Genomic DNA, 17826 nt, shown 5'->3' with positions numbered 1-17826 from the left:
GAGCGCTCTTAAGTTAATGCATCTTCATGTACTGCTTAATTCCGTATGTATATTATCTTAACTTCTTAACTTTAAGAAAATAACCTCCTATTTAATACTTAAATACAGGCCTGAAAATGAGATCTATATATGCAACTAAAGATTATTTTAAATGATAGATAAATGTGTGTGCCTATGAATGGTGAAATGATTGTGTTACATAATTACCATACTTTTGATGATATACCATAAACTGGCTTTGAGAAGACAGCTATGCTTATTTTGACAGAAAAAAAGTACATTTTTCTAGCAAATACTCTCGTATTGGCCTTTCATACTCCCACTTTTGTAACCTTTTCTGAGCATCTGTAACATTTTACTAACCTAGAAATATGGTTTATCTTTTTTGAGAGAAGATCTGAAATAGCTTTCTCATACATCAATCAGGATGTGAGTGAGCTAATTCTTTTCAGAGTTACTCATCATTATTGTTCTTTTAAAGGTGGAATTCTGACAAAGTTAATTTAATTTAAATAAGTTTCTAACTGTGAGATAAGTCTTCCCATTTTGAAACACTGCATGGTATTTTTGCTTTATAAATAGTATTTCAGTGGTTATACCATAGATTAAGGTGAGTTGGGAGTGAAGTGGAAACCTTTACCATACTATTTGTTTTTGGAGATTGAAAGGAATATCCATGTACTAAATAACATGTTTCTTGATTTCAGCCAAGTTCAAAAACTTTGCAGAAATAGATAATTTTAAAATGATAACTATGTGTCATTGTTGTTGTTGTTGTTGTTGTTTTGTGTGTTGTTTGTGTGCGTATGTATTTTCTTTTTCATTTTAACTAGCCTCTTATACCTAGAAGTCCCACAAGCAGCGTTGCCACGCCTTCCAGCACCATCAGTACACCCACCAAAAGAGACAGTTCTGCCCTCCAGGATCTCTACATTCCCCCTCCTCCTGCAGAACCATATATTCCCAGGTATAAAACTATCACGTTGTCCTAGGCAGCTTCTAGCTAAAGGTAAACTTAACAGCGTATAAACTGCAAAGTCAATTCTCAAGGAACACCTTGAATATTTTCTCACAGTTAGGAATTCTGAACACATTCTGCAAAATCATTCCCATTATAGAGAATGCATGTTGGTTAATAGTAATAATGACTAATTTGTATATAAATACTTGCTGTGCATTAAGTATTTTATACTATCTCATAATAGGAAAGAAGACGAAAGTAATATTAAATAACAATTAGGATTTTTTTAATAAGTAAAGAATAAGTGAGGTTCTTTGGCTAAAAAGCCCCAGAAATTTTCTGGTTACTTTGAAGCATTTCATACATTTAAAAAAAAAAAAAAAAACATGCTATAGATGACTTTTATGCTTCCTTAAATGTAAGTAATGAGGAAGATATTATTTGATAATGATTATGAGGGAGATTGTCTTTTTTCCCCTAATAATCCTGTATCTGAAATTTTTATTTCATTAATTCATTAATGTTTCTTTCAGGAAGTAGAGTTTACAAGGGAATGAATTACTCTTAAAGTCTATTTTCTAGATTTCTTGAGGCTGTATCTCTATTTCATTTATTGATTCTTATCTGAAATTCCTTGCAGATGTAGAAGAATACAGCTTTATGTCATAATGCATTCTTCCTAAAAGCATTCTAATATCCAGCCTTGTGAAATACAAAAATTGTGGAAAAGGACTAGCACTAAATGGGGATCATTAATACCAATCACAAAAAACTTGATTCAGTTTTTAAGTTAGTTCTGCATTCAAAAACAATAATTTAAGGTCTCTTGTTTTCAAGCCATAATTAGTATTAAATTTCTTTCATATATAAAAGAACTGAATTCCCTGTGTTTAATTTCCATTATTCTTTAGTACACTTAGTGTTTCAGAAATCTATATTCTATTAGACATGATGGTTTACTGACATTATATGATCTAAATGCTGCATGGCAATATGGTTTATCTGCAAATACCATGTTGTCATCTAGTAATATAACTATAGTCAGTTTTATGTATATTTTAGTTCTTTGAGAATTAAATATAGCCATTGGAACATGACTTATAAGATATAATTTACTAAGCTGACATTTCATAAATCTAATATATAATTTACAATCTTTTGTTCAATTTACAAGCAAATATACAAATCCATCCAGTATCCTAGTAAAATGCAAGTTGCATTTTAATTCTATTAAGACAGTGTCAGATTTTCCACATACTCTTGCATGAGGAGCAGTGAAAGTATGTGTGTTCCAAACAGGAAGTGACTTTTTATGATTTGTTTACATTTTAATTGGAAAGATTTTTATTTCAGTGCAAATAATTATTTAAAAGGCCTTATTCTTCAGAGGTCTACATATACAGATAAACATCAAAAGATTATTTTTATCAAATCTCTGTAGTTTTAAAATGTTCTTTCCTCTTCAGTGGTGAGGAGCTTGTTACAAAGAAAGTGTCTCCTCTACAGAAAATATTTAAAATACATTTAAGAGGACAAAAGAGTAAAATGATCCAGTTCTGTCTTCTGAGTGTGATGGACATATTATAAAGGCTCTATATTGAAGCCAATAAAAAGCTTGAAAATGCTCTTTTAAAATATTAGAGAATGTGAAATTGAAATATCAACATAGTGACCCTTGTTTTGTCAGTATTGCTTGAAAGCACTATACTTTTCCATAAAATTCATAGTGTTTACTGTATTGCCATAAGTGATTCTTAGTTGGTCAGTGTATAATTTAACAGAATATTCTAAATACATTTTGAGTCAAATTGTTACTTAACCAGTCATAAAATCTTTCAATATAGAAGTCAGAACAATCCATGCATCAAAGCCCCTTTGAACCACAGCCTTATATAAGTGTCTGCATTTTCTGGCTTGATGTTAAGTTGACAGTCAAAATTTTTGCATTTGTGATTATTTTTATAGATACAGCCTTGGCAATTTTTTCCCCATTTTCTCATTTTGAAGATGAATGTTGCGAACCTAGTTTAATTCTTCTGAACATTTTCCCCCATATTAAAAAACTTTGTTTATAAAGGATAGGCATTTTGGTGGTATGTGAACATATATGTTTGATTTGGATTGCAAATAATAAAACCTCTCTCATCTCAAAAAGAAAACAGACTTGAAAAATGATAGGACTAGTTTTCAAGTTAGACGGAATATTTTTCATGTGGTTACAATTTTTTGAACACATTTATTCCAGAAAAAAAGTTATTGCAAAAGTGCCTTTGTCTCTAAAAGATAAAACACTCATTTGTGAAATGAGTGAAATTTGGCTGGCATTTTATTATATGTCTTATGACTATACACAGTTTCATTATCATTATATATAGTACATTTCTATACTTAACCAAATTTCTTTTTCTATGATGAAAATGAAGAATTTATAGGTCTTTGAGCAACTATGACATTTAAGCACTAATTTCTCTTATTAACTCTACTGTGTGCCATTAAATATAAAGTTAGTTCAGCAAATCAATGCTCTTTTAATTCTTCCTTAAATCCTTTCTAGAGCAAAGGCACAGATTTATTACTTATGTGCATAAACGTACAACATTAAGAAAGGTGTAAAAACTCTTTACATCAGAATGAATTAACACATTGAATTCTCCAGGGACTCATGACATGAATATGTACATTAACACACACACACATAGGCATACACACATTTACATACACAATACATGTATCTACTCATTCTACTGAAAAGTTTGGTTTTGCTTGGTACTTTTCTCAATTCAACAGTATTTTACTGCATTCTATATAGATTTGTTTTAAAAATCTACCCTGTTGATATAAGGTCCCTCCCTCATGTTATTATACAGTAGGAAATACCATCCCTTTCAATTTCCTGCCACAAGATGTTTCCATATAAATATAGCATGGTGTATTAATAGGGCTAAGTCACCCTCTGATTTCAGCTGCATTAACATTCATGTCACAAGCTTCATAGCGCGAGGTCTGTTCATTTACAGATAGGCATAACCTTACTCCAGTGCCACAAATTCGTTAGGGCTGCTTCCAAGCTAGTTGCAGCGTCAATTTCTTTTTGATAGTGGACTAACCAGGCAATTTGTTCAGGAAAAGTTTTCAGCAAGCCGAAATAAAATTCTGCCTGGATTTTATATTTATTTCCTTCGTGTTGCCTAAGAACTATTTATATAGTTCTATTTTGGTAATAAGCAATACTTTTATTTTAGAAAATAAAAGAGTAAATGGTAATGTAAATGGCAACAACACCTTGTGATGGGTTAAACAGATAAGAAAACTCACTGATTGTCAGTCTGGAGAATGTTGTTTGCTACTTTCTACATATTTCAAATACTGGGAATATAGTTTTCTACATTTGGACAAACCTAATCTAAACATTTACACACAGAAGCAGAAATACAGGCTTTTGCCAGACTGGGGCTCATATTTTAGAATTCACATTACTTTTATAAGCTCATCACCCTTTTAAAAGGTATAATAGGAATTAATTTAAAAATTGTTCTTTTTATCTGTCTTGTTATAATTTAGTTTATTCTATGAATTTAAGATTTTAGTCTTATCACTTAACATAAAATTAAATTATTTTTCTTGTTTGACAGTATTCATTCATGGCACTGTTTAGGGTAACCAGAAACAATTAAGAAAAGGGAAGAAATTTAACTAATGGTCCACAAGGGGAGAAACATTGCATTTACATTCATAGTCATGTTCTAGAAGACAAGCTTTTCTGACAAAAAGTTCATAGGTAATCAGTGAAACATTTCATAAAATAAATAAGATTCAATTTAACAAATAGCAAATGAACTATTTCTATCAAAATAGTTTTGGGGCTTAATTTACCTATTACAGTGTGTGAGTAATAGGTTTTAGGGAGCTCATAAATTATTAGAGATGTTTTTCTCTAGAATCCTATAGAAGAAAAAAATCAACTTGCCATCACCCTAAATTCCATTCTTAAACTCCGTATTTTATCAAATTATTTTACCTTCTCTCCTCAAGAAACATTGATGTATAATGAAATTTTGATATATTCATTTAGAATGAGTTCTAGGAATATGTCTTTTTACTCTTAAATGAGATCCGTAGAGTTTGAATACTGAGAATAATTCTTTTTATTAAGGTTTATTTAAAATTAATTACATGTTGTGTGAATTTCTTATAATACAAGTTTATATCATGCTAATTTGGTTCCTAAGGCTACAGTGCTCCTTATGATAGTTCTTAAACACATCTTTATTTTTAAGCAGTGCAAATTTTTACCAAGAATCAATTAGGTAAACTGGCAGAAGAAAACATTATACTTTAGTTAACATTACTACCATTATACCTACTGTCTTGAACACTAAAAACAATTTATGTGCTAAGGTAAACTGGCAGAAGAAAGCATTATACTTAAGTTAACATTATTACCATTATACCTACTGTCTTAAACGCTAAAAGCAATTTATATGCAAAGGTAAACTGGCAGAAGAAAGCTATATACTTAAGTTAACTTTACTAGCATTATACCTACTCTCTTGAACACTAAAAGCAATTTATGTATGACATGGTACGGTGAAAAATGGACTTGGGCAACAGTAAAATGTTTCATGGCCTATTTCAAATTCTGTCAGTTGTTAGCTGTGTAACATTGAGGCAAGTTGTTTAGCCTTTCTGAGACTCACCATTTTGTTTTCAGCAAAATAAGAATAATTACAAATTGCCCTATAAATCTCAAAGAAAGTTTGGAAAGGTCAGGAGATATATTGTGTGGGAATAAATTATTAGTATTTTAGACCTTCGGCCATTTACTACCCTAACATGTTTCTACATCCTTCTCCTTGACTCTAACCTTTCTTTAGGGATGAAAAAGGAAACCTTCCTTGTGAAGACCTCAGAGGACATATGGTGGGCAAGCCAGTGCATAAGGGATCTGAATCACCAAATTCATTTCTGGATCAGGAATATCGAAAGAGATTTAATATTGTCGAAGAAGATACTGTCTTATATTGCTATGAATATGAAAAAGGAAGATCAAGTAGTCAAGGAAGACGAGAAAGCACCCCAACTTATGGTAAGAGTTCTTCTCTTATGTTTATGTAAGAATATATTTCTGGCATGGGAATCTCAATTTCCTTTAATAAGTTTTCGGGTTGTGAAAGTTACTTAGGAGCTTTTGAATCTTTATAATTGATCTGTCTCTCTCATGTGCTTCTAAGTGGAATTTCTACATGATATGAGACATGATATTAAACATTATTCTAGATTTTCAAAAGATAAGAAAGAACAGTAGGTAACATTTTAGTTCATAATGATTTATAAAAATCTTTTTAGCATCACATGTACTTCTTGTGTGTTAGATGTTGCCAGTTTGGAAAAATTCAACTGTTTTTTTTTTTTTTCTTTTCTGTTTTTTCAATGAATACTTACTGTTAACATGACTTATTTAAAATAAAATTATCTCCATTTCCTCAGGGATTTTAAGAAATATAATTTTCTAGGGAAATTCTCACCTCAGTTTTTGTATTTTTTAAAGAATCTGTAAAATTTATTTGACATTAGAGTGGAAGTGGATTTTAAATAGAATGGATTGAACATACTGTATTTAAGGCAAAAGTGGACCTAGAGTTATGATGGGCACAGGATTGTTTTAATCTTTGATTCTTGACCAAAAAAGTAACCCAGTCACAAATACTTAAAATTGTTATAGTATATCTGAAAGATTTGCAGATACAGTTGCTTAAAGTAGTAAAGCTTGTGGTTCTTTTGCAAGAATGAATGGATTTAGTTGAAAGTCTCTGCTCCTCCCTTTCCACTTTTCAAATTAATCATTTTTAGTGAGGAGCTTATACTTTGAGGAAGGACAGCATCCTTGCTAATTAGTTCAAACTTAATCAATGGGAGCTGAGCAGAAGCAAAGTTGTTTTTAGCTCTTCCTTTCTATTCATACCCCTCACTTGTCTGTCATGGCCATATACCTCCCTCTTTTGGTCTCAAAAGAGCAGTCATCACATGTCTTCATATACATATCTTATTTCCTTTCAGCAATTTGGTAATAAGTATGAAAGAAAAATTTTCCCCAAAATGATCCTAAATAGTAGAAGCCATACTTATCTTACTTTGTGTTATTCTCTGTACATGTGCTTTTTAATCATAAGAATAAATAATATATTTTAACATAAACTTCTCAACTGTACTACTCTAGTGGCAATTAAACTGCTAAGTATTGGAGATATTTGAACCTTTACTTTTCTCCTCTACTATATTGTAAACCTATAATATAGAGTATAGAGGCCTGTAATCTTTGCTATCCCTACCTTTGCCCCATGAAATAATATGAAATTTTTATTCTTATTCATTCATTCCACACATACTAATTGACTGCCTGTTACTAGATAGGCAGTAATGTATATCAACTCTTCTTTGTTTGTGTCCCAGTATGATCTGGCTATTTTCTACTTATGTTGAAGTAAGTAATTAGTGTTTAAGAGAAATTATAGTCACCAAATGAAAGTGATTGATTACTGATGACTTTATTTTAAAAAATGTTTACTAAGTTCTTACTTGAATGGCTATAAATTGGTTGTCCCTTCGGACTACAGTTTAAAGCACCTAATGCCATCATGTGCCACAAATCTCCCCTGACTAAAATAGAATATTTTTTAAATATTAGAAAATTTAGATAGCCTATAAATACTTGATATCTTTTTGTAAACAACTTAGGAGAAAAGAAATATATACATACTTAAAAGAGAGAAGTAAGCAGAGTTATTTGTTTCCTTCAGTATTGTTTTCAACTTTTAAAAATTGACACAATAATTGTACATATTTATGGGATACAGAGTGATATTTTGATACATGTATACAGTGGGTAATGATCGAATCAGGGTAATTAGCATATTCTTCACTTTAAACATTTATCACTTCTTTGTTCTGGGAACATTCGAAATCTTCTCTTCTAGCTATTAGAAATTATATAATAAATTATTGTTAACTATAGCCATCCTATAGCACTATAGAATACCAGAACTTACTTCTCTCATGTAGCTGTAATTTTATATCTATTAACCAGTCTCTTCAAAATCCCTCTCTCACTCACCCCTCCCCTTCTCAGCCTCCAGTAACCACAGTTCTACTCTCTGTGAGCTCAAAGTTTTTAGTTCCCACTTGTGAATGCAAACATGCAGTATTTATCTTTCTGGGCCTGACGTATTTTACTTAACATAATGTCTTCCAGGTTCATTCATGTTGCAGCAAATGACAAGATTTCATTTTTTTTTAGAGCTGAATAATATTCATATATATATATATATATATCATGTTTTCTTTATCCATTAATCTGTTGATAGACATATAGGTTAATTTTCATATCTTAGCTACTGTGAATAATGCTGCAATAAACATGGGAGTACAGATATCTCTTTGACATACTGATTTCCTTTCCTTTGGACATATACCCAGTAATGTGAATGCTGAATCATATGGTAGTCCTGTTTTTAGTTTTTTAAAGACTCTCCATACTAATTACTATAATGATGGTACCAATTTACATTCTCATCAATATTGTGTAAGAGCTCCTTTTTCTCCGAATCATTGCCAGCATTTCTTAATTTTTGTCTTTTTGATAATAACCATTCTAACTGGGGTGAGATGATATCTCTTTGTGGTTTTAGTTTGCATTTCCCTAATGATAAATGACATTAAGCATTTTTATATACCACTTGGTCATTTGTGTGTCTGCTTTCGTGAAATGTCTATTCAGATCATTTGCCTATTTTTAAATAAAAATATTTCTTTTATTGCTGTTGAGTGGTTTGAGTTCCTTGCATATTCTGGATATCAGTTCCCTGTCAGATGAATTGTTTCCTTTGCTCTACATAAGATTTTTAGTTTGATATAATCCCATCTGTCTGTTTTTTTCTTTTGTTGCTTGTGAGCCTTAGCCATAAAAATATTTGCCTAGACCAATGTCCTGAAGTATTTCCCCTCTGTTTTCTTCTAGTAGTTTTATGGTTTGGGGTCTTATATTTAAGCGTTTAATCCATTTTGAGTTGATTTTGTACATGGTGAGAGAGACGGTTCTAGTTTCATTTTTCTGAGTATGGATATCCAGTTTTCCCAACCCTATTTATTGAAGAGGCTATCCTTTCCCCAGTGTGTATTCTTATTGCCTTTGTCAAAAATCACTTGACTTATTTCTGAATTCTCCATTCAAATAATTCTCCAATCAAATAATTGGGCTATGTGTCTGTTTTTATACCAGTACAATGCTGATTTGGTTATTACAGCTTTGTAGTATAATTTGAAGTCAGTCAGTGTGATGCCTTCAGCTTTGTTCTTTTTGTTCACAAATGCTTTGGCTATTTGGGGTATTTTATGGTTCCATACAAATTTTGGACTTTTTTTTCTATTTTTGTGAAGCATGTCGTGGGTATTTTGACAGGGATACCACTGAATCTGTAGGTTGCTTTGGGTAGTATAGTCATTTTGACAATATTAATTTTTCTTATCTATGAAAATGTGATGTCTTTCCATTTTTTGTGTTCTCTTCAGTTTCTTTCATCAGTGTTTTGTAGTTTTCATTGTAGAGATCTTTCACTTCCTTGGTTAACTTACTTTCTTAGTATTTTTGTAGCTGTTATAAAGGGGATTGCATTCTTGATTTTTTTCCGATAGTTTGTTATTGGCATGTAGAAACACTACTGATTTTTGTATGTTGATTTTGTATACCGCAACTTCTGAAGTTGTTAATCAGTTCTAAGAGTTTTGTTGTGGAGTCTTTAGGTTTTTCTATATATAAGAACATGTTGTCTGCAAACAGGAACAATTTGACTTTCTCGTTTTCAATTTGAATGCCCTTTATTTCTTTATCTTATCTAATTTCTCTGGCTAGCACTTCTAGTATGTTAAATAGGAGTTGTGAAAATGCTCATCCTTGTCTTGTTCCAGTTTTTAGAGAAAAAGCTTTCCACTTTTCTCCATTCAATATAATGTTAGCTGTGGGTTTGTCATATCTGGCCTCTATTGTGTTGAGGTGTATTGCTTTCTATACCTACTTTGTTGAGAGTTTTTATCATGAAGGGATGTTGAATTTTATTAAGTGGCTTTTTTTGTGTATCTATTGAGATGTTTATATGGTTTTTGTCTTCATTCTGTTGATGTATCACATTTATTGATTTGCATATGTTGAACCATCCTTGCATCTCTGGGATAAATCTCTTTTGATAATGGTATACAATGTTTTTCATGTATTGTTAGATTTCATTTTCTGAGAAGTTTTGCATCCATGTTCATGAGGGATATTTTTTGGTCTGTAGTTTCTTCTTTAGTTTTGTTCTTGTTGGATTTTAGTAGTACCGTACTGTTGGCCTCATAGAGTGAGTTTGGAAGAATTTCCTCCTGTACTATTTTTTCAGATAGTTTGAGAATAATTGGTATAAGTTATTCTTTAAAAGTTTGGTAGAATTCAGCAATGAAGCCAACAATGAAGTCATCTGGTCCCGGACTTTTCTGTGTTGGGATCATTTTTATTACTGATTCAGTCTCATTACTAGATAGTGATCTGTTCAGCTTTTTTTTTATTTCTCCTTGAGTCAATCTTGATACATTATATGAGTCCAGGAATTTATCCATTTTCTCTAGGTTTTCTAATTTGTTGGCTTATAGTTGTTCAGAATAGTCTCTTATATTCCTTTCCATTATTGTGGTATCAGCTGCGAAGTTTCCTTTTTATGTCTGACTTTATTTGGGTAATCTCTGTTCTTAGTCTAGCCAATAGTTTGTTTACCCTTCAGAAAACCAACTTTTCATTTTGTTTGTCTTCTGTAGGTTGTTTTTTTTCTTTTTTTGTCCCTTTCATTTAGTTCTTCTCTGATCTTTATTATTTCTTTTCTTTCACTAATTTTGAGTTTATTTTTGCTTTTCCAATTTATTTTTTTCCTAATTTTTTGAAGTGCAATGTTAGATTGTTTATTTGAAATCTTTCTGCTTTTTTGATGTAGGCATTTCTTGCTATAAACTTCTTCCTTAGTATTGCTTTTGCTGTATCCCATATGTTTTTGTATATTGTATTTCTGTTTTAATTTGCCTAAATAAATTTTTTAATTTCCTTTTTAATTTTTTCATTGACCCATTGGTTGTTCAGAAGCATATTGTTTAACTTCCATATAATTGTACAGTTTTTAAAGTTTCTCTCACTGTTGATTTCTAGTTTTATTTCATTATGATCTGAAAAGATACTTGATAGAATTTCAATATTTGAAATTTGTTGAAACTTGTGGCCTAACATATGGTCTATCCTGGAGAATGTTATTTGTGCTGATGAAAAGAATGTATATTCTGCAGCTGTTGCATGAAATGTTCTGTAAATGTTTGTTAGGTCCATTTAGTCCATAGTGCAGTTTAAGTCTGGCATTTCTGTTTTGATTATCTCTCTAGATGACCTATCTAATACTGAGAGTTGGGTGTTAAGTCCATAGCTATTATTATATAGGGGTCTATCTCTCCCTTTAGCTCTAGTAAGGTTTGCTTTATATTTCTGGGTGCTCCTGTGTTGGGTACATATATATTTACATCTATTATATTCATTTGCTGAATTGATTCCTTTGTCATTATATAATGACCTTCTTTGTCTCTTTTTACATTTTTTGACTTAAAGTTTATTTTATCTAAGTATACCTACTGATGCTTGGTTTGGTTTTTGTTTGCATGAAATACCTTTTTCTATCCTTTTACTGTCAGTCGGTGTGTGTCTACAGGTGAAGTCAGCTTCTTGTATGCAGTATAGAGATGGGTCTTGTTTTGTTTTGTTTCGTTTTGTTTTCTTTAATCCACTCACCCAGTCTTTATCTTTTGATTGGGGAATTTAAACCATTTACATTCAGGGTTGTTACTGATAGGGGAGGAATTACTCCTTCATTTAGGCAATTGTTTTGCTTATTCTTTGTTGCTTTCTTCCTCTCTTTTTGTTTTATCTTTGCAGTTTGGTGGTTTTCTGTAGTGATAAGGTTTGATTCATTTATCTTTCTCATTTGTGTTTCTACTCTACCAGTGACTTTATTATTTTGTGTGCTTCCATGATGGAATTATTGTCTTTGCTTATAGACGTAGGATTCCCTTAAGCATTTCTTTTAGGCCTGGTCTAGTGGTAATGAATTCCCTCAGTCTTTGCTTATCTCCTTCATTGCTGAATCATGGCTTTGCTGGATGTAGTAGTATTAGCCAACAATTTTTATCTTTCAGCACTTTGAGTATATCATCCCATTCTTTCTTGGTCTGTAAGGTTTCTGCTGAGAAATCCACTGTTATTCTGATGGAGGTTCTTTTTATGTGATCTGACACTTTTTTCTTATTGTTTTTAGAATTTTTTCTGTGTCTTTGACTTTTGACAGTTTGAATATAATGTGATTTGGAGAAGACTTTTTTGGGGTACTTTGAGCTTCCTGTATGTTTGTATGACTATATCGCTTGCAAAACTTGGGAATTTTTTAACTCTTATTTTGTTAAATAGTATATTAGTCAGGGTTCTCCAGAGGGACAGAACTAATAGGATATATGTATATATGAAAGAGAGTTTGTGAAGCAGAATTGACTCACACAATCACAAGGTGAACTCCCACAATAGGCTGTCTGCAAGCTGAGGAGTAAGGAAGACAGTAGTGGCTCAGTCCAGGTCCCAAAGCCTCAAAAGTGGAGAAGCCAACAGTGCCGCCTTCAGTCTGTGTCCGAAGGCTGAAGAACTTGGAGTCTGATTCAAGGGCAGGAAGCATCTAGCATGGGAGAAAGATGAAAGCCGAAAGACTTAGCAAGCCAGCTTATTCCACCTCCTTCTGCCTGGTTTTTCTAGCCATGCTGACAGCCAGTTGGATGGTGCCACCCACATTGAGGGTGGGTCTTCTTCTCCCAGTTCACTGACTCAAATATTAATCTCCTTTGGCAACACCCTAACCGACATACCTGGAAACAACACTTTGAATCCTTCAATCCAATCAAATTGACACTTAATATTAACTATTACAATAGGTTTTTTATGCTTTTGCCCATTTAATTTACTTCTGGAACACTTAAATTCAAATGTTTGGTCACTTTATGGTGTCCCATTTGTCATATAGGGTTTCTTTATTCTTTTTTGTTCTTTTTTCTTTCTTTTTTTTTCTGACTGGATTATTTCAAAAGACCTGTCTTTATATTCAGAAATTCCTCCTTCAGCTTGATCTAGTCTATTGTTGAAGTTCTCAGTTGTATGTTTTTATTTCATTCATTGAATTCTTCAGTTTTAAGATTTTTGTTTGGTTCTTTTGTATGATATCTATTTTTTATTGAATTTCTCATTCAGATCATGAATTGCTTTCCTTATTTTGTTGAATTGTCTGTATTCTCTTCTATCTGAGTTTCCTTTCTTAAGGATCATTATTTTGAATTGCTTTTCAGGCATTTCATACAGTTGTTTGTTTTTTTTTTCCTTTGGGGTGTATTGCTAGAGTTGTGTTCCTTTGGAAGTGTCATATTTCCTTGCTTTTTCATGTTTCTTATGACCTTACATTGATATCTGTGCATCTGGTGAAGCAGTCACTTCTTCTAATTTTATGGGTTTGCTTTCATAGGGAAAGACATTTTTATGCATTTGCATTCTATAGTGTCAATTGGGTAGGGTGCTTTGTTTTGGTTGTGTGTGTGCACAGTAGTGTAGTCTCCATATGATTTATTTGACTATAGTCACTCTTATATTCTCCAAAGTTGTTTTTTTTTTTTTTTTTTTTAACTTTTGAACCTGAAACAAATATAACCTTAATGTAGATACTTGTAGATACTTTACTGGAGATTCCTCAGTATAACCTGAAGATTGTTTCAAGTAAATAGCAGTTTAATGTATTTACCTTTTTAAAATTAAATGTTAAATAATAAAACCTATATGTCAGGCACAGGACTGTGTGACCAGAATTTTCCCAACAATTTATTTGTTAAGTCATTCAACTAATACTTGTATACATAGAGTCAGCCAGCCACTGGGACACAGAAATGAATAAAACCATAAATCCTAATTACCCAAAGGGAAGAAACAAGTAAATAGATGCATCACAGTCACTTCAGGTAAGTTGGAAGGTGTGCACCAAGTGCTGTAGTAGCCTAGGAAATAAAGCCTCATAGTTTGCCTTGGAAATCAAATAAGTACACATTACATTTATGCTGGGTTTTAAATGATGAATAGCCATTTCATCCAGGGTTTTTTAATGCTAGTCATCCCACCAAATACCTGGTACCTTCTCAAACCTGTGTCTGAGATCTGAAGGTTTGTCTAAATATCTCAGCCCAGACCCTAACGACCCTAACAGAAATAACTTCAAACCTTCATAAGCAATAATCAATGACAACTTATTTATTTAACCTACAAAATAGTCCCATTACCTGGACTCCCAAGTACAACAATATTATCTTGTATTTGAAAATAATGATAACGAAAGTATGTAATCCTGCTGAAATATATTGTTTTAAAAAAACCTAAAGTACAAAAAACTACATACTTGACATTTTCTGGAAATAATGGTAATTTAACCTCTTAGCACTTGTGTGATACCTTAAAATGCACTGTGTAAGTCTTTTATCCTTAGAGTGTTCGATTTCTGTTCTTGGTCACAAAAACCCTTACCTCGAAGTATGTGAATTTAGCCGCCATTTCTCTCCTATTAACTTCCCAAACTCAAAGAGAGTTTAGAGTTAAGATTATAAGAATATGGGTAGGATTTTGAGAAGCAAAAGACATACGACACAGTTCTTCATATGTGCTTTCAGTTGAATGTGTATGTAGTTGCTATATTTTCCTTGTACATTCATATTCTAAATTTAGATATATAATAGAAAAATAGAGACATTCTGTTATTAAACACAGTGACAAACACAGATATAAAGAAAAATATTTGAAAATATCTTTTTTTTTCCTTTTCTTTTTCTTTTTCTTTTTTTTTTTTTTTGAGATAGAGTCTCGCTGTGTCACCAGGCTGGAGTGCAGTGGCACGATCTCGGCTCACTGCAACCTCCACCTCCCGGGTTCAAGTGATTCTCCTGCCTCAGCCTCCCAAGTAGGTGGGACTACAGGCACACACCACCACGCCCAGCTAATTTTTGTATTTTTAGTAGAGACGCGGTTTCACCATGTTGGCCAGGATGGTCTCGATCTCTTGACCTCATGATCTGCCCACCTCAGCCTCCCAAGGTGCTGGGATTACAGGTGTGAGCCACCACGCCCGGCCTGAAAATATCTTAATAGTGGCTTTTAAAGTATGTTGTTTAACCAAGGTTCTTATGTTATACCATGGACCCTCCAGTTGTTAAGAATGAGTAAAAAGAAGTACAGGTATTTACCCTAAACAATTAAACAAATACGATGTAGATTGACAGTAGATGGCCTTTCTAGAAAATAAGTAAATACAATAAGCCCTCATTTAACATCATCTACAGGTTCTTGGAAACTGGGACTTTAAGCAAAATGATGCACAGCTGATCCCAATGCCATTTCCTTCAATGTCATTTTCTTATAACAATGAGGAAGAAGATGGTTTTGTAATCTGTGGTTTCACTTTAAGTCCCAGTTTCCAAGAACCTAGAGACAACATTAAGTGAGGACTTACTGTAATACCTGTTGAGTGTTCAGGTATGCCAAACACAGTTCTAAGCATTTAAAAGGCATTAATCCATTTAATCCTCACAACAACCCTATGAGGTATGTACTAATAAAATATTTGTTTTACAGATGAGAAATCTAGAAAACTTAAAGGTTAAATAACTTACCCAACTAGTAAGTGATAGAGCTAGGATTAAGTACTCATGAATATTTTTTTGACCTTTACCAGAGGTAATGCTAGCTAAATGTGATGAAAATACTTTTATAATTGTAGGTAAATAATTTCCAAAAATTACATCCCTCATTCTAAATTCAAGAATTTGATTCCAGCAAGCAGAACTAAGTCTGATTTTATATGTTCTTGTGTATGTTGTTTTGGATTTACTAACACTGTAATGAGCATGTATTTACATAGATCATAGATATGAACCTGACAGGCCTTAGGAAAAGACTGCTAAACTGAGATGTAAAATGAACAACAATGTGTTATATCCTTTTTAAATCAGAGAGCATAAAATAGGTTTACTTTCCTAAACAGATAGACAAGAATAATTTCTGTAAATATGGATACCAGTAGCAGAAGCAATCTAGATTAGTGGTTACTAGCATTGGCTGTAGCATCAGCCATACTTGGTAATTTTGTCTGCCATCTAATTATTCCAGTGTGACCTTGGGGATGTTACTCTGGGCCTCAGTTTTCTTATTAAATGAATATGATAATATCTGCCTTGTAGAGTTTTGTGAGAATTTAGTGATAAGACATTGTAAATTGCTTCAGTGCCCAGTATGTTGGGTGTTTGTTTTCATTATTGTCATTATTACATAGAAGCTTTAACATGAAAATAGAAACAGCGAAAAGTTGGCATTAAATAATTTTAACTATATAGGGTCTCATTGCTCAGGCTTCAAAGGCAAAGGCTCAAATTTGATGAGATCAGTTGCTTGGCAGCTTTTCAAAATGGTAATATTTCCCATCAGCTTTTCCGTCTTGCTGTACATGGACTCCTTGCCCTTGCTGTTTCATCATAACACATTTCTATGCATAGAAACATGCCAAAAGGTAGACACAGTTGGCTGAGTCCCTTTGTGGCCATGAATGGTCATATTTTATAAGAATAGGAGGAAAACATATCTTTTAACAATAATATCACCAAATAGTATTGGTTTGAAGGTAGGAATCCAGACCTTTTCTGATTTAGTGAAAATCCAGGACCTCACAAAAAGCACGGGAATGAATGTCCAGTAGATATTTTAGAAATTATCCTCATAAATGTTATTTGCACACATTGTGCATTGAGGAAAATTAATTTCTGTAACATTATACCTGAACATTTTCTACCCGAGTAGTTGGGACAAGAGAAAATCAAATGCCATGTCCTTTTTATCCACATAAATAGCAAATGGCTTGAATGACTTATAGCAGTATGATGAAGGGCCTATGGGCAATGACATCATAAACTGAGTTTTATCAATGTGAAGTTAGGATAGTGTCTGTAGGTCCCAGGGTCTCTCTGTCCTATGATTTTAAAATGTAAATAATCTTCCTTATCAGGTAAAAGTTCAGCTGTCGTTAATCAGCTATTCTGGAGACAAAAGAAAATAGGATTCTACCCATGGGAAATTTTTGTGTTCAAGTAAAATGTATGATTTCCAAAGAAGAACTAACCATAGAAATAGAAATTAGTGATTCAAAAATGAAGAAATATGGGATGTGCACTATATTCATGGGAATTCTTATTCCTTTAGATTTATTTAATAAATTTCATAAAGACTACATGTTGGTTAGCCTCACAAAATAATTTTGAGCATCAAGCTGATGGTGGTAAGGAACCATGTCATTGATGGAAAAGCAGTTTAACAATATTTTGACATAGACTTGGAAAGTAGTATGTTTCTAATGTAAAACTTGGAGAAATCATCTAAGGAAGGCATTCTTCCTTAATTTGTACAGTTTTACTGATGGATATAGAAGAGCATGAATTATGAGGTCAAACAGACTTGAATTTGCTATCACAGCTTGGTTTTTAATAGCTAATTGACCTTGAGCTTGAGACTTAACTTCCCTGTATTTTTGTTTTCTTATCTGTAAAATGGAATAGTAATACTACTCATGGTGTTTTTTTTTATGAGGATTACATTAGACAACATATGTCAAGTACTTAGTAGAGTTCTTTTTTTCTTTCTCTTTTTTTTTTTTTGAGACCAAGTCTCACCCTGTTGCCCAGGCTGGAGTGCA

At 32.5% G+C, this 17826-nt stretch overlaps 1 protein-coding gene across 8 annotated transcripts in view; it reads left to right on the top strand.

Annotated features, from left to right (window-relative positions):
- Positions 1-17826, top strand: part of CNKSR2 (connector enhancer of kinase suppressor of Ras 2) — a 295703-nt gene that overhangs the window by 169782 nt on the left and 108095 nt on the right. For all 8 annotated transcript variants that reach the window (XR_004180567.1, XR_004180566.1, XR_004180565.1 and 5 more), the window contains 2 exons: positions 834-967; positions 5836-6047. Coding sequence is in view for 4 of the 8 variants with exons in the window: in XM_021933018.2 (XP_021788710.1) it covers positions 834-967; positions 5836-6047 (346 nt within the window). In the remaining 4 variants the exon portion in view is untranslated. The remainder of the gene's footprint in view (positions 1-833; positions 968-5835; positions 6048-17826) is intronic.

Source organism: Papio anubis, chromosome X (genome assembly GCF_008728515.1).
Source record: "Papio anubis isolate 15944 chromosome X, Panubis1.0, whole genome shotgun sequence".
Taxonomy (NCBI): Eukaryota; Metazoa; Chordata; class Mammalia; order Primates; family Cercopithecidae; genus Papio; species Papio anubis.
Note: the sequence above shows the minus strand (reverse complement) of the source record. Positions and strands in the feature narration are given on the sequence as shown.